Source organism: Macaca thibetana, chromosome 8 (assembly GCF_024542745.1).
Source record: "Macaca thibetana thibetana isolate TM-01 chromosome 8, ASM2454274v1, whole genome shotgun sequence".
NCBI classification, from domain to species: Eukaryota; Metazoa; Chordata; class Mammalia; order Primates; family Cercopithecidae; genus Macaca; species Macaca thibetana.
In genome coordinates this window covers 32,223,883-32,249,512 of record NC_065585.1, presented here as the reverse complement: position 1 = coordinate 32,249,512, position 25,630 = coordinate 32,223,883, and the positions used below count along the sequence as shown (strand labels likewise).

Sequence of the window (25,630 nt, the reverse complement as noted above, 5' to 3'; positions counted from 1 at the left end):
ACAGAGAGAAATATATTAACTGAATTATCCTCTAGAGACTTTGATTTAATTAACCTAGGATGGGAGTTAAGCAAGGATTTTTCTTTTAAAAGTTCTCCAGGTGATTTTAATGTGCAGCCAGGGATGGAGATCACTGAGCTAAATGAAACCCTCAGGAAAAGATCCTGTTTCTCAGTGGCTGCTTGGTGACCTCCCCCACCCCCCTATTCATAAAAAGTTCAGTTTCATCCAATTTCATCACAGAACTGCTGGGTTTCCTCCTTCCTCAGATAACCGTACCTACTTTACAGAAAAAAATAGGGGTAGAGGGTTCTGCCATTTGAGAATGATGCCTTCTTCCATTTCCCCCTACAAAAACATCATAGCTTCATCAGTTCCTTCCTCAGGTCTTTCACCTCAAGGGAGAGTAGGTGTCAATTTTTATCCAAGGGCAATGCCATCCCTTCTATTCTGAATCTCAGATTCTTAATCTCCTAGGACTGTAATGTTACAATTGGCTCAGATCTCACCTGTATTTTCAACCTCTTTCAAGCACCGTATCTTTGTCTTCATTACTTAAGCCTCTCACATCTTAAAAACAATCTTTCCACATTGCATGTCCTTTTCTGTCTACAAACCTAGCTCTTGCCTTTGCTCCAGAGGCAAGCTTCCACTTTTCATGTAAAGCCTGTTTTTTCACCTCATTATTCCTCAATTATTAGCCATGTGGCTTATACATCACTAATTTCAGTGAAAATGATTTTACCCAGGTCACTGGTGGCCTCTTGGTGGTTGAACTGAATGAATTCTTATTTTCCTGACCATTTTGCAGCATTTCACAATGTTGATCACATCTGATTTATAAAATGTCTCCTTGCTGTGGTATCATGACACCATTCTCTCTGGTTATCAGTCTTTGCTTCTAGCTGCTCCTATTTTAGTCTTTCACAGGCTCAACTTCATCCTCCTATCCCTCATATTGTTGTTCCCTCAATTCACTTCTGTTCCAACCCTTCTCTATATTTTCTTATCATTCACTTAAAGTCATATTGCTTTTTACCTAAATTACTGAACTAGTCTTCAAACTGGATACAATTCGTAGTCTTGTCTCTCTCAAACCATATTCCATCTTCTTTCTTTTATATTTTATTTTTTTTTCATTCATTTACTTTAAAATGTCTCCAGCCTTATTAAGATATAATCGACAAATAAAAAATGTATATATGATATTTTGATATTTGTCTACTTGTGAAAAATCAAATCCAGCTAATTAATATACCCATCAACTCACATACTTTTGTGTGGTGAAAACATTTAAAATCTACTCTCTTAGTAATTGTCAAGCATGCAGTATATTATTACTAGCTATAGTCATCAGGCTCAACTTTTTCAGATCCCACATGTAAGTGAGATCATATAATATTTGTCTTTGTGTGCCTGGCTTATTTCACTTAGCAGACTGTCCTCCGGGTTCATCTATGTTGTCACATATAACATTTCCTTCTTTTTTAGGGCTGAATAATATTCCATTGTGATATATATATGTGTGTGTGTGTGTGTATTTATGTGTAATGTATATATGTAATGTGTAATATATATTTAATTAATTGATATGTATATATTATATCTTATGTATATAATTATATGTTTATAATATATTTAGTTAATTGTTATATATAATATAATTATGTTACATATTATATATGTTATATAATATAACATATATCCTTTATATATAAAATAAATATAAGATATATCCATTAGATATAACATTATAAGAAGAAAATTAAATAACCAAACATGCCTTTACGAAGCACGAATTTTTTTCACGTTTGTCAAAAGTATCAACATTTCAGCATATTCATTGCTTTTATACCTCCCTTTCCTGTCGTATGTTATTATCTGATAATCTAATATGCAATATTTGCTTTAGTGGCTTATTTCAATTATTTGATTTTTTTAAAATCAAGGCGTTTTTTTAATATATATATCTCATAACATATGTCCATTATATATAAAACAATGGATGATTCTTCATTCGGTCATCCATTGATGGACACTTAGGTTGATTACATATCTTGGCTATATGAATAATGCAGCAATGAATATGGGAATCTAGATATGTCTTGGACATACTGCTTTCATTTTTTTTTTTGGATAAATATCTAGTAGCGGGATTGCTGGATCATATGGTAGTTCTATTTTTAATTTTTTCAGGAATCTGCATACTATTTTTCATAACGGCTGTACTAATTTACATTCTTACTAACAGTATATACAGATTCTCTTTTCTCCATATCCTCACCGATACTTATCTCTTATATTTTTCATAATAGGCAACCTAACAGATATGAGGTGATATCGTGTCAATTAATGGTACTGGGAAAACTGCATACCCACATGTAGAAGAAGAAAATTGGACCTTTATTTCATATCTTATACAAGAATGAATTTCAAATGGATTAAATAGTTAAATAAAGACCTGAAAGTGTAAAACTATTAGGAAAAAAACATAGGGAAAAGGCTTCTTGACATTAGTGTGGCAGCGATTCCCTGTATATGACCCCAAAAGCATAGGCAACAAAAGCAAAAATAGACAAAAGGCATTGCATCAAACTAAAGAGCTCCTGTACGGCAAAGGAAGCAATCAACAGGGTGAAGAGACAACATATGAAGTGGGAGAAATTATTTGTAAGCCATATACCTGATAAGGGCCTTATGTCCAAAATATAGGAGGAATTAGAACAATTTAATGGCAAGAAAACAACTCAATTAAGAATGGACAAATGATTGAGTAGATATTTCTCAAAGAAGACATACAAAAGGACAACAGGTGTATGGGAAAAAAAATGTTCATACTCCATTTTCTAAAACATAATGGTCCCTGGTATTTTAAGCCTTTGCCTAAGGGGCTCCCTCAATCTGGTGTAATCTGCACATCCACCATTGTTCTCATCATTAGCCCTGTTTACTGAATCTTCAGGGTTCAACTCAGGTACTTTTTCCTGTGGACACCTTCCTTAACGATCTTTATTACCCTAGAGCAGTGGTCCCCAATATTTTAGGTGCCAGGGACTGATTTGGTGGAAGACAGTTCTTCCATGGACTTGGGGGAGGAGTGGTATGGTTCCAGGATGATTCAAGCACATTATATTTATCATTAGATTCTCATAAGGAGCATGCAACCTAGATCCCTCACATGCACAGTTCACAATAGGGTTCATGCTCCTATGAGAATCTAATGCCGCTGCTCATGTGACAGGAGGTGGAGCTCAAGTGGTAATTCCCACTTGCCCACTGCAAACCTTCTGCTGTGTGAACCTGGTTCCTTACAGTCCACAGAAAGCAACAGGTATGTGCCGGGAGGCTTAGAGGAGCATTTTTTATATAGCTCTTAGCACATAATATACAAGAAAGTATTGTAATTATATATTTACTTTTAAAATTTTGGCCCCCACCCTTGAGAGTAAATTCATTGCAGGTAGAGATTTTTCCCATCCTCAATAAGTTTATGCTCCTCCACATTTCACTCACCCCCTTCTCTCTCTCCTTTTTTCCCTCTCTCTCTCCCCTTCTTTCTCTCTCTCCCTCTACAGTTTCTTTCATCATCCTAAGTCTTTACATGTAGTTCTCTCTATCTTTAATGTTTTACATTTTTCAATCTCTGTATCTGTCTTTCTGTCTGTCCTTTTTGAATGCCTGCTTATCCTTTTCTATAAAAAATTGTGTACTCTTCTAGGCAGAGTGGTTCCTTAATCTTCTTTGTACTGAATGCACCGTATTCATTTTTCTGCAGTAGCTCTTATTGTGATATACAGTAATGCATACTTTCCCGTTGCTGTTTTCCCCACTGGAGTAGCCCATTGATCTCTTTGAGAGGAAAAATTCATCTTTTCCCTCCACTTACCTAATAATTACCACAAGATATAAATGTTATTAAACAAATGAATGATTTCCAAAATAAGAGAATAATATAAATAATAATAAACTCGGAGATAAAATGACTAAGTGGTATTTTCATGTCCAGTGAAATGTATTTCCCAAAGGGTAATACTATCATTTCTGTCTTCTGTCTTTCCTTTGTTTTGAATTATCTTTATGACAAATATTGACTGTGCAACCATGCCTCTGTTGCTTTAGGGATGTTCTCTGGTTGTTTTATTTTGAATGTACTGTGTTTTCAATGAGATCATAAACTTCTTAAGGGCATAATTTGTTCAGTTCTGTTCTGTGCTTCTTACATTTTGTTTAGCATTGTGGTAAACAAAACACTTATTCATTCAAGTATTAGTGAGTATCTGCCATGTGCCAGGCATTGCTATTTGTTTGGGATTTTACACTATTTACCTAGCTCCACAAAAATTACTATAAGACAAACTAAGCAGAATACTATACTTCATGTCTTAATATAAGGAAATGTCTGCCAAAATGTCATAAATTCTGACAGTTCATATCAAGCATAAAACCAGTGACTTTTAAAATTTCAAATAAATTCAAATTAAAGGCTAAAAATTTATCTCTTTCTCATCAATCATGTCTGTGTATATTCTGCCTATGCCTTTTGTCTCCTCTTTGGTCTCTAGGTTTCATCATTTTTCCATTTTCTATTGTTTCTTTGACTTTTCATAGTACAATTATACATTTTGAGTGCATATACATAGCATCAGACATTCTAAAGCTTACAGTGTGATCACTGTTATCTATAAACCCTCCTTCCCAGAGCTAGCTGAGCTATTATTTTGAAACAAAGTGAGATTTTACTGTGGAGAAGCTAAATAAAGGAATCCTAACTCTAGTATATTTAAGTTTTCCAACATTTTATGTGATCAGAATTAGTGGAAAGGCTACTAAGTCATCACAGATCTTCAAGATGCTTTTTTCTAGTAGCACATCTTTTCAGAAAATATAGGAAATAAATTTTTCTGCATCACAGGGGAATTTTGAGAAATTTCATAAGTTTACTATGAACACAAAATGTTATTTTATTTTAATAATTTTTCAAAAATTCCTTTTATATAGACAGCTTCTCCTCCAAAATTGCAATCCCTGTGCTGATTTACATTTGTTCATCCTTGCACTAAGACATTACATTTTAGATTTTTTTCAGTCCTTGTTTTTTTAGTTTAACGAAAGCATTCATTGTTAATATGGTTATTGCAGTTTTTTTTTTGTTTTTGTTTTTTTTTTTTTTCCCTTGGTTATTTGTTGTTTGGGCATGATGTAGCCTATTTTATCCCCACTAAGTTTCAAAATTTTAGGCTTTTAAAACTATATTAGCAAAAAGTTAAGGAGTTGTTTTCTTTTTTATTTTTCTCTTCCAAAATTTAGAATTGTTACTAATTTATTTTAAGAATTAAAATGTTTATTTCCCATTTGAAAACTCTCAAAAATAACTTAGTGTATAGCAGTGTCAAGAATGACATTATAATCATCTTCAGTTTTCTAAAGATACATTGTTTAAACTCAACTATTACAAGGGTGCATTTCATAATAATAATGCATGAAGACAAATAATCTTTAACCTTTAAACAAAGGTAGATTTTAATGGTAAATAAAGCATAAACGATCTGCAGAATCTAAATTACTTTGAAGCAATTTTATGATCAATAGTCATCGTTTTGGCACTGAACAAATTTGAAACCTGTCTTAAAAAAAATGAATATCCGAAACATAGTGCAATAAAACAACATTTTGTTAGCAAGAGTTTATTAAACATTTTTAAAATTATTATTGCTTGTGTGTTTTAGGGACTGAGACAAATTCTTGGCATTCAAAGGTAAAGAAGAATATTGAACTAAAAATATCCTTAACATGTTTCAATAGAGAAGAAGTAAATATACTTCAGAATATTTAGAATTTACAACTGAAAGGAGTCCATATAATCCCTCATCAACTTACAAATAATCCTTCATCAACTTACAAATAAGTAAATTGAAGTTCAGAAGAGATTAAGCAAATGAACAAGGTCATATTCTTAGAAAATGCTGAGTTGGAAAGTGAAAGCTCTTTTTGACATCTGCGGAGATTTTCCTGCTGTGTACCAAAACTGAATCAAGAATTTGTTCATTATATGCATATTTTTATAATAATCTGAGAGCTAGGCAAAATGTGTAGAATGTATTTCTAAACAATTGTTGGAAGGGCACTTTTTAAATGCAAAATTTCTAATTTTTCAGGTAGTTTTGAATTTTAAGTGATCTATTTTCTACTAAGTTGCTATAAATGCATCACTATTAATCTCCATTAAATAACATATAAATGATATCATTAAAACCTGTTAATTGTTAGAGCTTAGTAAGGCTTATTTTCTAATCAAAATTGTTTAATAAAGCCTCAAACTATGGCTTTTAGAAAAAAAAAACCACTAAGAAGTATTAATGTGTGATAAACTTCCGTATCTACACCATTTGCCTGTCTCCTTCACCATATGTCACACTATTAATTGCTAATATCATCCTTATTATGCATCATTTCATCTGTAAGATTATTCCACAAAACTAAGAAGGCGTCAACAACAACCACAGAAAACCACCTGCTATATGCATTTCTGGCTGATAAATTTCAGCAGGTTCTCATTTGCTCTTGGGCAAAATTTTCTAATTACTTTTGCATAACAAGAAGCCTTCTACTAGAGTAACTTTCTCTAGTTGCGATGATCTTATTACTACCTTCTCAAACTGTTTGTTACAATTAATTAAATATTCCTATAATATTTCTTAAAATGTTTTTTAGCAGCTACTGTATGTACAAAAACATGGGTGCAATGGGTCACCGAGCTAAACACTGAGAAGAGGAATAATATGTAAGAGGTAACTTGTAACATATGTAAAATAATTTTGAAAAAGTTAAGAACCCGGGCTTTTAATAAATATGAGTTAGTGAGGGTTGCAGCTCTTAGGGTTGACCAGTATTTGTCTATCATATAACCTGTACACCCATTTTTTCCATTGTTTATAAAGAAAGGAATTGAACCTCATTTAGATTTTTTTATTATATCAACAGTAATGGATGGGTAGACCACATTGATAACTGTCCTCTTTGGCAACAGCTGAAACAGATCCATTCAACATTCAAACACTTTAGAGGCATTGATTATTTTGTTCTTTTTGAGGTGGTTTTTGCTGAAGAAGCAAGTCTATTGCCCATGAAATGATTAGGGAGCATTGCCAAACAAAATAAGATTAAATGCTATATTGTGTGGTAAAAATGTTAGTAATTACAAGTAATTTTAAAGATGAGGAGACAAGGGAAAATTGAAATAGGAAAGAATTTTTAGAGGAGGTGAAAACTGAACAAGACCTTGAGAGATTGGCTTGGTCATTCAGGAACAGGCTAGACATATATGAATATCAAGGTGGTAATTCTGTTTATTATTGAGACATTGGGATAAACTTTTGGTACGAGTTAAAAAAAAAAAAGTTGCATAAACGCAAATTATGGGTGATTTTGGAAATCAAAAGAGTTAACAATCAGCAACTGCTGCAGCAACACCACACCCACCACCACCACATGGACTCCATTCATAAAGCGAGACTTTGATGGGATTAGTCTGTCAGTAACATGTAGGATAAATTGTACTCTAAATGAAAAGAAAAGTGATAGTCGTAGTACTGGAATTGTAGAATAGTGACAATGGGAATGGAGGTTTAGGAGTGCTTCTAGACATATTTCAAACCAGGAGATACCTAACATAACCTCTCAAATTTTATCTCACTCTACATCCTTTCATATAACTGACCAACTGATTCCCCAGATGTGTCAGTTCACACTGTGATTTTGCCTATGATATATTCTTGACATTTGAAATGACTTTCACATCCATCTTCCTCTGCCTATATCCACAATAATTTCCAAGTTCTGTCCACATATTATTTTCTCCATCTCAATGGCCATTTCCAAACGTGGATATAATCTTCCTCATCTGAATTTTGCAGAGGATTGCACTAACTTGTAAACAAAAGTCTATTATATATTATCTAGTTTTGTGTTTATGCCTTATAAATCAATACAAAATGATAAAAATTATTGTATACTCTATATCATATATGGTATATAATCTAGAATACCTACTCGTGTTCATAAGTGTTTGTTGAATGAATAAAAATAAATTGATCAGTACAACAATAAATGAATAATAACAATTTGATGATTTTTGAATAAAAAAAATTAAAAGGTGATGTCAAGATTTTTATGGTTGTTTTTAGTATTTTTCCATCTCATTATCTTCTTTTCTCATCCTCCCTTAATCACCCATTTCATTAATCCCATGTGTGGTTTGTGTCCTTGTAACTTAACAGACTTTGATTACTCAGTACCATCGCAATAAACAGATTAAAATTTGCCTTTTTTGTCTTCAGTCTATTATTATTAACTATTTCAAATGTTTCCACATTATCAAAATTATCCATGCCAACCACATACTGTTTCTTTACATATGAGGAAGGTCTAAAATGAACATTCTATACATCTTCAACACATAAGGCTACTTATTTGCAAAAGCTCCAGCTTTTAGATATCGACTGCATTTCCAATAAAGGAATAATTGTTTTCACCACTTTATACTGTCAAATACTTTGTATACATAACCCATCTATGGAATAAGAATCATCTCTGTTTGTGTAAAAAAATTAATATTAATTTATAAACTGCTCTTTTGATTCATAATTTGCTGTCTGTGTGAACTTTTAATCCCTTTAAAAATTACCATTTCTTGATCGCTAAACCATGCAATACACAGACAGAAACTACATTAATAATCTCTCAAAGGTGCAGTGCACTGATACGGCAATTTATGCTGTTGTCTGGAAAAAAGCATATTTGTTCTGTCCAAGAACCCATGAGACATGAGAACTACTCTTTGTTCAGACTCACAGTAGTCATTTTAAAACTTCAATTACTATTTCAGCATGTTCCCTCCATTACTGTTTCCACTACCACAGCCAGTAATTTCTAGCAACAAAATGGACTTTGTAAACCACACACATATGTGCCTCGCATGCAATGAGCAAATGCATCTATGTCTAATATCTGCAGAAAAAAATGTAAATTTAAATGAAATAATATCAACACATGAATATTGAATATGTGCTTTTTATACTTCCTATATAATAATTGTTGAATAAATATGAATATATGTTATATGTATAACATCATAATGTATCTTGCAATCTAAAAAGTCCAATCATATATTAATATTCAACAAATAGTTCTTGAAATTCAAGTCAGTACAGAGCTGCTCTTTGTGCCATGGGGTTTATAAAAAATAACAATGTAATATAACACCTTACTTTTGCTTTTGAACAATTTACAATCATAAGTATGATTCATCTTTTTAATCAAAGTGAGAGTCTTGAATGAAAAAAGATGCTTTGTAGTCTCAATCTTACTTTATGTAGATCTTAAATTCCATGATCTGGCTATAACTTCTGGTGTGAGATTTCGTTCTTACATTAACATTAATCTCCTTTTCTTGAATCTGTCATCTATTTTCATCCGTTTTTGCTAACAAAAATGCACATATCTAATTTATGTGACACTGAAGTAGGATATTTGGAACATATCATTTTGAAGCCACAATGTTCACTATATTGCTCTTTATGGCTATAATTTCATCTTGAGTGAAGGACACAAGAAATCAGTCTTATACATTTTACTGTTCTATTTATTGCCATGACATTCATGAAAGTAACCCTTACAAAATGTATTATTCATTATTCACTTTGTAAGAAAATATGAGATACTGTATGCTTCTTTCTAAGCTATAAAAAAGTGTGCCTTTCTCGTATCACAGGAATACTTGAATTTTATAGACAGTATTTCTTGGGTGTAAACTGGTCAAGTTTCTTTATATATTTGACAACTATACTATTTAAAGAGAAGAACAGCTAGAGAGAATTTGAGTACAGAGACACTGAAAAATGCAGAAACATGATTATTACAAATGATAACCACCAGAACAACAAACAAGCAATCAGAAATGCCAGTATGACATGATGAGGTGTTCATTTTCAAACACAGTTTTACAAAGTTTAGAAAGAAGGAGCCTTATTTGATTTATGTGGAAATATTTCATCTGAGGAAAGGTGATGCCAGTGGGAGCTAGGATAAAGAAGGGGGGAAAGATTAGTTTTCATGATTAGCAGTTAAATTGACCATTAACAGTTTAATTAATTAAATAATTTGTATGTTTGTTCCTACAAGTGGTCACAAGCAGTTAAAGAAGAGAAAAAGGTAAGCAAGTGGAATAGATGGCAAAGAAACAGTCGGAAGGTGAAAAAGGAGTATAATAATATAGATATAACATCATTTAATTATAATATATTCATATTTTTAAAGATTTATCTCAATGAGATAATAGTTCTTTCTATACTCTGTCAGAAGTCAGTGACAGACACTGAAATTTGAGGTGTAGATTTTAATTCTACTGGCAGGAACTATTTGAAATCAGACTGACCTCAATGATATGGTTCTTGCAAACCCTGATGCTTATGTCTAATGATATTGGCATATCTGTATTAGTTTTTTTAGTATCTAAAGATGATGATATTTAAACTATGGGTAGTCAAACTGACATATAATCATGTGTTTTTCACTGTGAATTACTTATTAAAACTCAACTACAAAGTCAGATGATTTTAATACATTTGAACTCCCATGTTAAAAAAAAAAGGTATCCCAGTTGGTTGTGTTAGTGTCCTGCTTTATTTTCTAAGTAGGTGTACAAAATGACACTTGCCTTTCATAATATTTTCCTTTATATTTGAAATTGTTCTTAATGAGTTTTGTCCAGTCAATATTTTGCCTAACATATATATATATATACACACATACACACACACACACACATATATACACACACACACATACATATATGCATATTGGTATTTTTATATATATATATATGTACACACATACGCGCACACACACACATATATATCTCCAGTAATTCAAGACAAGATATATATATGTATATCTTACATATATGTGTATCTTACATATATACACACATGCAGATAATATAAGATATATATTTATATCTTATTTGGAATTATTGGTAATGTGATATATAAAGCCAGAGAACTAAATGGTTTGTTCTAGATTAAATTAACTAACTGTAGAACCTGTGCTCCACCTTGACTGCTACCAAGTACTGTAGACAGGGACACATAAGCAATTCAAATGGCAAACTATGCAAGTGGAGGAGAAATTACGGCTTTAAAATATCTGTATCGATACTTCTACAGACAGGGTAATTGTGATTTTTCAAAAATGTCAACAATATTTCCAGAGTGTTATATTACACACTTTATGCTTCAGTCTATGTTGTATGATTATTAGATTGGAAATTCCTTGGGAACCTAACAGAGTGATTCACATTTTGCAGATTTTCTATAAATATCAACAAATACATCAGCACAATCTTTCCTTAAAGATTATATTACAATTCAAAGACTTACTTGCAACTTATACCCAATGAAATAAAGGTTAAACTATTAAAATGTGTTCAGAGGGCATTATTATAAAACGTTACCTTTACACACAGGCCTGTGATCAGTCCAAGCAGCAAAAACTTCAGCTATCCGTTGACAGGTGATGCTCTTTGCACCCTGTAGGACATAATCTTCATCACAAGAGAACTGCACAGTTGATCCAAGGCTAAAGTTAAATAAAAGAGAAAAAATATGATAAGAAAGATGCAAGGTAATAACTAGGCTTCACTTATACTGGCAATATACAATAGGTCAAATATGTACTATAGTGACAAAAAATATTCTGGAAAACAAAATGTGAAAGTATGACTTGTAGAAATGTAAAGCTGTCATCAAATGTAATCGTTTTGTTAACAGATGTAGAAACGAAGGTCAAATAATTGACTAAGTTTACCATGCTAAGTAGGTGGTAAATGTGAATCAAAATGTCGCCATTCTGACTTGAATTCCAGTACAGTACTTGTGTTCATAGCATATTACAGTGCTTTGCTGGCATGTATTTACATGTGTATGTTTGTAGATGTGTCTTTACATATGTATGCATTTAGACATGCATTTGTGTCTATATACATGCATTTAATGTATTTAGAGATGCAAAATTATACTGATTGTTTTTCATATGGAGTTTTTTCTACAAAATATTTTAATTTTTGTGGGTACATAGTAGGTGCATTTAGATGACATCTTATAAGCTAACCTAAGATAAAATATTAAGATAGAAAATGGTCCTCTTATGTAGGTGAGAAGGCTCCTTTCCTCCTACCTTCTTTATCTTTACACTATTTCTCTCTCTTAATGCTCCAGCTTAACTTAAGCTCCTAAATCATTGTAGCAATTATTCTACTGAGGTATGGGCAAGCAATAGACAAGGAGATGAAAATATTTAATTCTTTTTCTTTCTTTCTTTCTTTTTTTTTTGAGACAGAATCTCTCTCTGTTACCCATGCTGGAGTGCAGTGGCGCAATCTCAGCTTACTGCAAGTTCCACCTCCTGAGTTCACACCATTCTCCTGCCTCAGACTCCCAAGTAGCTGGGACTACAGGTGCCCACTAACATGCCGGGCTAATTTTTTGTATTTTTAGTAGAGACAGGGTCTCACCATGTTACAAAAAATACGATTACATTATTTTGGTTATTTTTAACTATATGATTAAGTTATTATTGACTATAGCTATCCTGTTATGCTATCAAACAGTAGGTCTTTTTCATTCTTTCTATTTCTTTTTTTACCCATTAACCATACCCCTCTCCCTCCTAGCACCCATATGTATATGTATATATGGATATGCCCTCTATATCCATAAGTTTGTTTTGATTTTTAGATCCCTCAGATAAGTGAGAACACGTGTTATTTGTCTTTCTGTGCCTCACTTAATTCACTTAATAATCTCCAGTTCCACCCATGTTGTTGCAAATGACAGGGTTCCATACTTTTTATGGCTAAATAGTCCCTTAACATGGCATAAAAAGTCCTACATGTCGTCTCTCACTCAATGCGACACCTGATCATCATCTCTAGAAGTTAATCATATAACCAAAGAGAGATTCTCTTTACAGTCTTCTTAGACCACATCATGACTCCGAGTTTTATTTAGACTACTCTTAGAGCTTGAGCAACCTTAAAAGTTTATATAATGGTCAATTATCTGCCTTTTCCTTCTTTCTCACCTCAATAAAGAAAAAATCCATTCTTCTAGTTGCTAAGGCCACAAACCTTAAAGTTATTCTTAACTCACCTTTTCGTCTTGCATTTCACAACCACTCCATCAGGAAGATCCTGTTGGCAACACATTAAAAATCCAAAATCTAAAATGTTTCACTCCTACGGTGTCAATAGGAATCTGAGCCACAAATTCTCATTCATATGATTGCAATAGTCCTTCTTGCTATGTTATTAGGTTTTCCTCTTTCTGTTCCTGACTCTCTGCAATCTATTCGTAAATAGTATCCAGAGCAAACTTTTTAAAAGTTGGTTCAAATTATATCACTTTTGTAGTTTCAAATTTTCTATCCCTGTTTCACTCATAATAAAGAGATTGCCCTTAAAATTGCCGACGTGGCCTCTGCTCATTTGCAGAATTAATTTCCTATGCTTTCCCTTTCCATGTCTGTTCTTCAGATTTATCGACTTCCTTATTCTGGTTTGAAGATATTAAGCATGTGCCTCCTTCAGGGTCTTTACACTTGCCGTTATATCAATCTGCAAAACCATTTCTTCAGAAATCCTGTATCTCTCATTCTCAATTGTTCTGTTTTCTCCTCACATGACATTTTATCCATAAAGCCCTCCCTTACTGCTCTGTGTACAACAGCTACAACTATTCCATTATCTTTTTCCATGTTATTTCCTATAAACTATCTGATGTGCTGTTTATTTATCTCCCCACTTCCACTAAAAACACCTCAAGCCACTTATCTATTTTGTTTTCCAACAAGTCAAACATTTCCAAAAGTATTGTAAGTTTATGTATAGATCTTTAACAGAGTGAGTAAATGCTATCATTTGCAGATTTATTGGTTGCTAACATGTAAGACTGCCTAATGCATTCAGATATGTCCTTATCCCTATAACTGGAAAAATATTCTTCGTCAGGATGCTATCTCAAGGCTAATTAAATTTTTATTATCCGTGGCACCCACTATTTCCCATTACCTGCTGCATTTGCTGTGTTCAAAAAAGAGCAAGAAAAATACTAATGTGATTGGAGCATAGAAAATAACGAGAGGGGTATGTGAAATTAAGTCAAGGAAGCAATTATGGGTTGCAGTTAGATTTGTTACAACTTTGTAGGCCAATGTAAGGATTTTGACCCTCATTCTGAGAGACTTGGGTAGTCATTACAGGAATTTAAGACAAGTGAATACTATGCTTTAAAATGAACTCATTGGTTTCTGAGTGAAGGATACAATTTAAGGGGCCAAAGATAGAAGCAAAGAGTTTAGTTAACAAGCTGTCACAGAAATCCTAGCTTTCATGGAGATGATATGATGGCAACAAGTATTAGAAAAGTAGAAGCTATAAACTAATGATGGTAAAAACTTTAGGGGATGGAAGAAGAAGGCCCAGTATAGGGCCTGGCCCATAGGATTAATGGAATTACTATTTTCTTACTAACATAATAAATTAATGATCTATCATGGTTACCATATTTGTCACAGATGATTATGATACTCTAGTTCTAACCAGGCTTTTCTTGCTAAAAGTAATAAATGACATCTTGTTTAAGTGACAGGCATTTCAGCATGTTTCTTTTAATTATAGCAAATTAATTCACTTAGCTTGGAGACAGGAAATTGATAATAATAAACATGTAACTGTTTCGCTACTATGCTAAAGATTACCAGTAATGGTCTCTGAAGTTTCTATACTTATTTCCCCCTAAAAATTAGCCATCTCTACATGTTTTTCTCCCCTTAATACACTGGGAAAAGTAGTTTAGAGTAGTGGTGAACAGTTTAAGCTACAGAATCACAGGTATCTCCTTTCAAATACTAACTCTGCCCTAAACTTCAGCTTTCTCATCTGTTGGGATAAAGTAAAGTAACATTATTTATAAACTACACAGGGTCTATCACATATGAAGCACTCAGTTATTTCCCTCAATTAGATTAAAATGAATTCCTCATAGTCTGGGGGTTCTTGTCTTTTAAAGTCATTTTGAGTATCTCAGTATTCCTCCATTTGTCTAAACTTTAAAATTTCATTCTCATAATTATATTTAAGTTCTGGTGGGGGAAATTTATTTTTGTCCATTTATAAAGTTTATATTCTCACATCCCATATCTCCCTAACATGCACCTTATGTTCCAAATACCATTACCTGTAATTTACTTTTGCTCATACCTTTTGTCTTTCTACAATGTCTACTCTGCCAGGAATTCTCATTTGCCTCATTTAGCTTAATCATTATTAAGATTTTATTTTAATTTTTGGTTACTCATGAAGCTCTTATTAATTTATCCATTAAGAATTAAATATTTCCCTTTGGGAGGCCGAGGCGGGCGGATCATGGGATCAGGAGATCGAGACCATCCTGGCTAACATGGTGAGACCCCGTCTCTACTAAAAATACAAAAAATTAGCTGAGCGTGGAGGCGGGCGCCTATACTTCCAGCTACTCGGGATGCTAAGGCAGAAGAATGGCGTGAACCTGGGAGGCTGAGCTTGCAGTGAGCCGAGATCACGCCACTGCACTCCAGCCTGGGTGACAGAACGAGACTCTGTCTCAATAAATAAATAAATAAAGATAAAAAAATAATTAAATATTTTCATCTCTTTGTTCATTGCTTGCCCATACCTCAGTAGAATAATTGCTACAATTATTTAGGGGCTAAAGTGAAGCTGAAGCATTAAGAGAGATAAATAGTGTAAAGATAAAGAAGGTAGGAGGAAAGGAGCCTTCTCACCTAGATAAGAGGACCATTTTCTACCTTAATATTTTATCTTAGGTTCGCTTATAAGATGCCATCTAGATGCATCATATATGATATTTTGGCCACATAGCCAATGGTTGTCTTCTGATTTAGATTTTCTAGGTCTGTTCTACATTTTAAAGAATCTGTTTATGCTGCAGGAGGAGAGGAAATGGGATATTTTTAAATGAGGATTTAAATTTATTTAAGAAGAAATCAAACTGCCAATGGTAAATATTTCTAATTACTCATTTGTACTGTATAAGCCATTAGTTTATTCACCACTAATGAAGAAAAACATCTATATTGGGCATTTGCAAGCATCTCCATCCATGCTCACAGCCACACTTCAACACACTCTAGACCAAAAATATAAAAGTGCAAAACAAAACACAGAGAGGACAGAAGTCAATGAAATAAGCAGCCTTTCCAGTAAAATCCAGGCTCACTAATCAGGAAATGAATATCTTAAACAAATACACTGTGCTTTCATTGTATTAACTGTTTTAATATTTGAGTCAAACTTAAGAAAAGCTTACACTAAGTCTCATTAAATATGTGTGTGTGTGCATGTGTGTATGTGTGTGTGTATGCATTCCTAGGAAAGTATTCAGTTGAAATGACAATGAAGACAAGCTGTATCCACTGAAATTCATCTGTCACCACAGAAGAGATGTCTGCCCTACCCAGCCAAATTAAACTTTCCACTTTAATAGGTTATTTATTCTGACACAACATTTCAAAACAAATGGCTGAGCACATTTTTAATTTGAAAGTACCGAGTCCTAAGGCAAATGATATATAATGATACTGTTTGAAAAACTAGTGTTGACTTTCTCATGATTATGCTGGTCAATATTTAAGTGCTGTCATCTTTTTAAAAATTATACTTATTTTGCAAAAACACTCTAAAATATCAAAGTTGTCAGTAAGAGAAGATATGAGGTTTTTCAAAATACACAAAATTTTACCTATGTTGGCCCAAGATATTGAATCTATAATTTTATTTACAATCAAATAGACAGGATATGAACAAATATAGAAATATGGAAGGACAGATAATAGTGCTTGGGTCGTAGAAGAGGATCTTAAAAAAAAACAAAGGAGGAACAAATCTTGACAGCATTATATCAAGAGTAAATTTGTCTGTAACAACTTTTGTTGTTACTATTTTTTGGTTTATTTGAAAAGGTCTAGACAATTTCCTGACAGATGCAGAAGTTTACCACTAAGTAGCAGATACATATTTTTCAAAATCATCACTGTACAAATAGAAATTATCCAGGCATGAGGGATGATCTAACAATTAAAGCATCTGCAAACCATTTCTGTAGTAAAAAAGTCAAAACATTAAACGTGAAGAAAATATTAAGAAAATGACCACAGTAATGCTGCTTTAATATCTTTAAAAGTCTAATTATTCTCTAAATGTCTTTAAGCTAGCAATTTCAAAAATGAGTTTGAAAATCTCATTACACATTAGAAAAATCTAAGGTTATCTGAGGAGTGGGGGATTTTTACAATATGAGATTTTCTGTTTTAAAATTGTACAAGTATGTATTGCAGAAATTTTGAAAATTAAGATTAGTAAAAAAAAGTGAAAAACACTTAAGCTCTACATTGTTAAATGTAATTTAATTTACATTTTATTACATTAATCTGAAGCTAATTCCAAAATTCTAGTTCTTTTCATATTCAAATTATTTCTTTCTTCTTTCCTTCTTGTAAAATTGGAGCAAGTGAAGCTCTTTATAGAGGGGTCATTCCTCCAACTGGTTTGGGATTCAATCCACCCCGCCTTGCCATTACTTGTACTATTAATTATTCTCTCTTTCTCTTGAATATTCAACTCTCATTTTAAGCTGGTAGTAAAACTGATGGTATTAATCTATTTATTTGTATGTTGTAAAAATTAAATGTTAATAAACTTTATCCAAAGGGATGATATATTACTTTATTTTCAAAATATTTTGTTTCTGACTCTAAGTTACATTGATAAGCTTTTTAGATATTATAAAATATTCCATCTCATACCAAAACTTTTCTTCAAAATATAATGAATACCTTGTTTTTTATGCCTATTGCCTATTTCATTGACCTTATAAAATTAATGTCATTATTTTGTGGAAATAATGTCAACCAAACCAAGACTATGTCTGATACAAAGAGAATTCAATTCAGCATTCACACACTTTTGTATTTCTGTACACTGTTGGTTATACTCAGCCTGGATATTGTCACTGGGTATCTTGCTTTGTGGAATGCTTAAGGTCACTCACTACCTCATTCAATATTTATGCCAACTACTGCCCTATTTAATAACCCCAAGCTTAGTCATTTGTGTACAATTTAGAGTATACTAGAAAGATAATAATGCTACCTGTCTTTGCCCCTCCAATACTCGGCTTCAGATAAATTCTATCACTAGGTGTACATCCTTCTTCTTGTAGATTTACTTCCTCTATTTATATACTTCTATGAAACATAACATAGTATACTCAAAAATAGTATAATTCCAAAAGAAGTAATATTCTGGAAAAAGGAAAAATCCCCCCAAAAATAGATTGGTCAGAGAGAAACATAAAAGCCCTAGGCAAGTGCATTAGATAATACAGATTTCCATATGATAACAGCTAGTTAAATAGCTAACCAAGCTAAAAGCAAATCTCACAGAAAAAGTTATAATTTCAAACCTTCAAAAGAAAGCATACTGATTATTATCATAGAGTCATTTTCGTTAACCTCCAAAATTAACTGTGGTGAACTCCTCAGAATCCTCAAAAATCCTTGCTATAATACCTGACAAGATTTCAAGATGTTAAGTTTAGTACAACTATTAAAAACGTGAGAGCTGAAAATTTTATTTTTATGTTGATAATTCTTTTTATGGAGACTAAGAGATAAATACTTGCCACTATATGATGTTTTTATTTTGTTTTGCTTTATGTTTTATATATAACATTCACTAGGCCAGATCTTGTGTCTTAATTAAACAATTTTTAACAGATCTTCAATTCTACGTAAGCACAATATTTTTATATAACAAGTGAAGTATGGTACAGATCCATAACTGTGTTATAAAATAAGAAGTCACATAGTAAGATAATGATATTATTTGATAGGAAAAAGGGAATAAAATAAAGTGCTTTTGAAGGTAGAATGAGTTAGAAAGTGACACGAAAATGTTCAGAAAAATTACAATATATATACACAAGTGGCAAAATATAATTTAATTAAAAACTTAAATAAATTAATTTTTTTCTGTGACAAATATTTTTAAGACATGAGTTAAAATCATTTGAACATAATAAAGCTTTCAAATAGTATTTATTGAAGATCTATGTTTGGGATCATTTTTGTTGGCATGATCATAGGAAAGAAAAGTGGTTAAGATTATAAATTATAAATTAGAACTTGGTTATATAATCTCTTCAAATAAAAATGTAAAATAAAATTAGAGTGAGAACTAATAAATGAAATAATTTAATGCTATATTGTTTAGGTTGGTAAGTTTCCTAATGATTTCCACAACATGCTATTTTGAAGTTCACATGTAGGCATATTCATACAATACGCCTCTTTAAGCCATAAGGCAAGGTTAACATCTCATTCTTGTGACATTAACTTTAACTGTTCCCATTGGTATATCACTCCCTGTGTTCTCATCCCTATACTATTATTAGACAGCAATAAACTAAACAATGTAATGAGGATAATCCTATTTGTATCTAATTTTTCCAGGCTTATATTATATTAAACTCTGATCTCTTAATAGCGGCAACACATTAATTATATTTTTTAAAAGCCCCAGATGACTGTGGCCTTCAGAACAGCTGTCAGAGAGAAATAAACCAGTTGAAGTAGAGGTTTAAATAGTTAAAGTCAAATCCACCTCAGAGTAGGGAAACATTACAGAGGCATAGATGAACTGAGTTTTGTGATACACAATGTTCTAAATTATCCAAAATGATCAAGTTTATTTTTAAACCTAAAATAAATTATTAAAAGAATATTAAAAATATCTATTTGAACAGAGCATTCTAGTTTACAAAGTACTTTCCTGTATAAAATCCCATTTGATCTACTCCTGATGTTTTTACCAGTTAATGTCATAGAAATTTGCAAGAGTAACCCACAAGGCACTTTGTGAATGATATTTAAAGTGCAAAGACTGATGTACATAGCAAGTACCTCACTGTCTGTGAACTCTTCAATGTTTTATACATTGGAAGGACCAGTTAGATTAAACACTGACTACCTATATTTAATATATATCCCTTGAATCCTATGTGGAGGTGCTGACAAGGAAGAAAAATTATTGCATATGTCAGTAATGTAAATTTAGAATATTAAGTTGCTATTACCATATTAAGCCTATAATATAAAATCAACTTTTCCACATTCAATTTATCAGTATTATAGTCCACTGAGAAAAATTTTGAGTAGAATAAATTAGGTTACCTTTAGATGAGTTCCAGCTGTCACATTCTATGAATCAATTAGCTATTTATTAAAATAAATTTGCCAAAGCAAACATACCTTAAATACTTCATCATAGTTTTTATGTTGTTGTGCCTCTTTAATGAATAAAATGTGAACTTAGAAGGTAGAGGTGTTTTGTTTTTAAATCATTCTCATTTAACATAATGACTATGCTGTAAAGCACTTCCTCTAATCATAAATATTAAACTATCCTGATTTAAACAACTTTGCAATTAATGTCTCTTCTTGCATTAAAAATGCCTTTCCAACACTCTCTTCAATAAATGGTGCTGGGAAAACTGGATATTCATTATAGAGGAATGAAACTAGACCTTTATTTCTCACTGTATAAAAAAAAAAAACTCAAAATGGATTAAAGACTTAAATGTAAAATCCGAAACTATGAAACTACTACTAAAAATAAAAAAACAACTTAGGGAAAATGTTCTAGGGAACTTGTCTAGGAAAAGACTGTGTGGTTAAAACTTCAAAATCACAGGAAACAACAAGAAAAATAGACAAATGGGACTACAGTAAACCAGAAAGATTTCACACAGCAAAGGAAACAAGCAACAAAGTAAAAATACAACTGTTGAATAGGAGAAAATATTTACAAATTACTCCTCTGACAAGGGAGCAGTATTCTGAATTTAAAAGGAAATCAAACAACTCAATAGCAAAAATATAAATAATCCCATAAAAGTGGGCAAAGGGTCTGAATTGACATTTCTTAAAGGAAGACATACAAATGGCAAACACTTATATGAAAAATGTTCAACATCACTAATCATCAGAGAAATGCAAATCAAAACCACAATGAGATATCATCTTACCCCAGTTAGAATGGCTATTAAAGACCTAAAGTAACAAATGCTGGTGAGGATGCAGAGGAAAGGTAACTCTTACACACTGATGGTAGAAACGTAAATTAATACAGTCATTATGGGAGGCAGTATGAAGAGTTCTAAAAAAACTAAAAATAGAACTACCATAAGAACCAGCAATCCCACCACTGGGTAATCATCCACAGGAAAGGAAATCAGTCCTTTGGGATATCTGCATCCCCATGTTTATTGCAACGCTATTCACAAAGTTAAGATATAAAATCAATCTAAGTGTCTATCAGCAGATAAATGAACAAATGCAGTGTGTATACACAATGGAATACTATTCAATAATAAAATGAATGAAATCCTATCATATGCAGCAACATGAATGGAACTTCAGATCACAATATTAAGTAAAATAAGCCAGGCACAGAAAGACAAAATATCACATGTATTTATACATATGTGCGAGCTAAAAGTGTTCATCTCATGGACATAGAAAATACAAAGATAGTATTTTTAGTAGAGACAGGGTTTCTCCATGTTAGCCAGGATGGTCTCGATCTCCTGACCTTGTGATCCACCCGCCCTGGCCTGCCAAAGTGCTGGGATTACAGGCTACTTGGGAGGCTAAGGCAGGAGAATGGTATGAACCCGGGAGGCAGAGTTTGCAGTGAGCCAAGGTCGCACCACTGCACTCCAGCCTGGCCGACAGAGCGAGACTCCCTCTCAAAAACAAAAACAAAAACAAAAACAAACAAAAAGATAGTTACCAGAGGCTGGGAAGGGTGTGCGATGTGTGTGTGCATGGGAGAGGGTACAAAGAGAGGTTGGTTAATGGATACATCCAGTTAGATAGAAGGAATAAGTTCCAGTATTTGGTAGCATAGTAGGGTGACTATAGTTAACAAGATATTATATATTTGCATTTCAAAATAGCTTTAAAAGAAGATTTAAAATGTTTTCAAGAGAAAGAAATGATAAATATTCAAGGTGATGGCTATCCAAAATATCCTGATTTGATCATTACACATTCTATGCGGGTATCAAAATATCATATGTTCCCCACAAACATGTACAAATATTACATACCAATAAAAAGTATAAAAAGTATTTCTGGGAAAAAAAAAACTAAAAATTAGAAATAGTGCTTTACTAAATATGAGGCAAATCTTAGTATCAGTTCTATAAAATCAAATCGTGGGCTGGAAAGTGAGAGTAACTACAAGATAACCTCTGAGATTTTTTTTTTTTTTTTTTCCAGCTACAAAATTCAAGAAGTCTCTAAGAATACAGTGCTAAAATACAAATAGATAGTTGTATAAGATGTTATCAAGTGGTGTATAATGATAAAAATATATCTGTTATTCAGAATTGGGCTGTAGATTCTGATTCTCTTAACTTTAAAAGAAAATTAAGCCCCAAGCATTCTATAATGGTATGAAATACAAAGTATAGTTCAAATTTTTTACCCATTTGTAATATGAGCTGGTTTAAAATGTTACAAATTTTACATCAAAATGTAATACCAGCTCTGCGAAGTATTACAATATACCTTACCATGATTGTTAGAAAAGACATGGTCTTATATTTGCTGTCTTTCCACCATCTGTTCACCATCTCCCCACCAAGTCCTAGGCCAGCTGGAGCCCATAATGCATTAAACAATGGAAATAGAAATGGAGTGCATCACACTCTGATACTCTGAATCATAGACCAGAGAAGGGTTCTATGTAATGATTTCTGAATAAGTCACAGTGAATGTGTAAACTACTACCTTAAAGTTATTATTTATATTTGAGGAATTAAAATTAGAATGACAAGAAATCTCATTATGTTACATTAAAAATAATTCAACATTGTTTTTATGGTCAAATTAGGACCCAGTAGGTTAGACTTAGAAAGTTCCAAAAGCCTGAGCTAGTGAGGGGGTAAAGACAGTTTTGCCCCAGGAATAGAAAGTTCACAAACTTTCTATTTCTAGGGGGAATCTAAGAAATACCACCAGCATCTAGTTGAGGAGAGCAGGCCCCACAGGTTGCAGACAGGCATACAGAAGTACACTAAAGGTCTGCGAAGATTTGCAACAACCTTTTATGAGTCACTGGGATATGAACTAAGACTGTAAACTCTTGAAAGGAAGAATTATGTCTTATTTGTCCTTTTATCTAGGGTCTAGCCCAATGTCTGCAGTGGGTACATAGTGGGTATTGGCTGAGTACATGAGTGAAGGAAGAACACACTAGGATAAGGCATACTAGTTTAAATGCATTCATGATGCAGAGCCTGAAAAGCTTTGTGGATGTTACACACTGTAATTACAAATACCATGTTGTTTTCCTGGACTTTTGACAGTGGATGGGGAAGTAGCTGGTTCTTGCAACAAGTCTTAGTAAAATTCAAGATAACAGTACCAGCATCTAATTTTTATGGCATATTTTGCCTTCTATTCCTTACTGGCGAAAATTACAGTTCTCAAAGTATGTTGAGCTTTTTGGGTTGCTGAATGTAACATACAGGTTGCTACAGTATACTTTACATTTTTGAAGGAAACACAGATATCCATTATGAATTGTGCAAACTACTAGCTTGAAGTAATTCACAATTTCAATATTAGACAACTATTAATATATTCTTTTCAATGACATCTTTCGATAATACTGGATTTTCAGTGGTTGCTCTGATGAAAAGCAAATATCACATCATTTTGCTGTAGAGCATAAAGTTAGGGTGGTAACATCAAATCTGATTCCAAGGTTTGAGAAATTGCACGGCGCACAATGGCAAGTTTTTAGAACATAAATTCATAAGTTGTTTAGCCACAACTACTAAACAGAAGCATTAGGTATTTCTTTGGGCCTGGGAGTCTGGGAAAAAAAATTACTAAGACACTCAGGACACTGTGATGCAAAAATATTTGGGAACTTCTTGTGCTAAAACATTGCACTTCACTCTGTGAATCTAGACGTACGGTGTGCAAATATTTTCTTCCATTCTGTAGGTTGTCCCTTCATTATTGCTTCCTTTTCTGTGCAAAAGGTTTTTTATTTTGTGTAATCCCTTTTCTGATTCTGTTTTTTTGCCTGCGTTTTTGGGGTCATATAAAAAAAAAATCATTGCCCAGACCAATGTCATGAAGCTTATTTTCTAGGTTGTTTATAGCAGTTACACAGCTTTGGGCCTTATGTTAAATACTTAAATTTATTTTGAATTTATTTTTGGTGTGAGATAAGGGTATAATTTCATTCTTCTGCACTTAAATATCCAGTTTTTCTGACACCATTTATTGAAGAAAGAGTTCTTTCTTATGGCGTGTTCTTGGCACATTTGGTGAAAATCAATTGGTTTTAAACGCATGAGTTTTTGCTGGCTTCTCTATTCTGTTCCATTGGCCTCTCCCTGTTTTAATGTCAATACTATGCTGTTTTGGATACTATAATTTTGTAGTATATTCTGAAATCAGATGGTATGATAGTTCCAGCTTTGTTCTTTTGCTAAAAATTGCTTTGGCTATTTGAAATCTATTGTGTTTTCATGTGAATGTTAGGGATTTTATTTTATTTTATTTTATTTTTGTATTTCTGTAGAGAATGCCGTTGGTATTTTGTTTCAGAATGCACCACATCTGTAGGTTGTTATGGTTAGTATAGACATTTTTTTCAACACACATTCTTTCCATCTGTGAGCATGGTATATCTCCTCCTATTTATTTGTAACTTATTCAATTTCTTTCAACAACATTTTATACTTTTCAGTGTAGAAATCGTTCACCTTTTTTGTTAAATTCAGATATTTTTTCTAAAACAGAAAAGAGGCCATAATAGCTGGATTAGGGTGGGAAATAAGAAGCATGATCCAAAATGAGCTCAATTATGAAATAAAAAAACAGGTTGTATGGGGATTTTTTAAAAGTATCAATTTATTCTAACTGCAAGGGGGAAGTCATTGAAGAATTTTAAGTAGGAAAATGATGTGATTTGATACAATTTTTTAAATATTGCTCTGTTTTTGTGGTGAATGTATTATAGATGGCAATAGCAGTAGAAGAGAGATGGTTTAGGATGTTTGGATGGTCCAAGTGAGAGATGATAGTGGCTTGCATTAGGAAGGTATTAATTGAAATGGAGAACATTGGATATTTTTAGAATATGTTTTGGAATAAAATCTCAAGCATGGGTAGAACTTCTTGATGGATTAGATATGGAGAAGTGCAACTAAGAGTAGTTACTAGTTTTACAAAGCCTTTTATGAAGAAAATGCTAATATAGCCTGTTGTCACAGACTTCCTCGCTTCTGCTATTTCCACATTTAGTTTAACAGTGACTTTATAGATATTTCCCTTATTTCTTCTACCCTAAGTCTCTTGCCTCTGTCTTATTTTATCTATCTTGCTTACACTCAAAACATTCTCATCACTCAGACATCTCTTCTCCTTGTGT

At 32.6% G+C, this 25,630-nt stretch overlaps 1 protein-coding gene across 5 annotated transcripts in view; it reads right to left on the bottom strand.

Moving 5' to 3' along the window:
- CSMD3 (CUB and Sushi multiple domains 3) overlaps positions 1-25,630 on the bottom strand; it is a 1,234,985-nt gene that overhangs the window by 691,178 nt on the left and 518,177 nt on the right. For all 5 annotated transcript variants that reach the window (XM_050802135.1, XM_050802136.1, XM_050802137.1 and 2 more), the window contains one exon: positions 11,510-11,634. In XM_050802135.1, the coding sequence (XP_050658092.1) occupies positions 11,510-11,634 (125 nt within the window). The remainder of the gene's footprint in view (positions 1-11,509; positions 11,635-25,630) is intronic.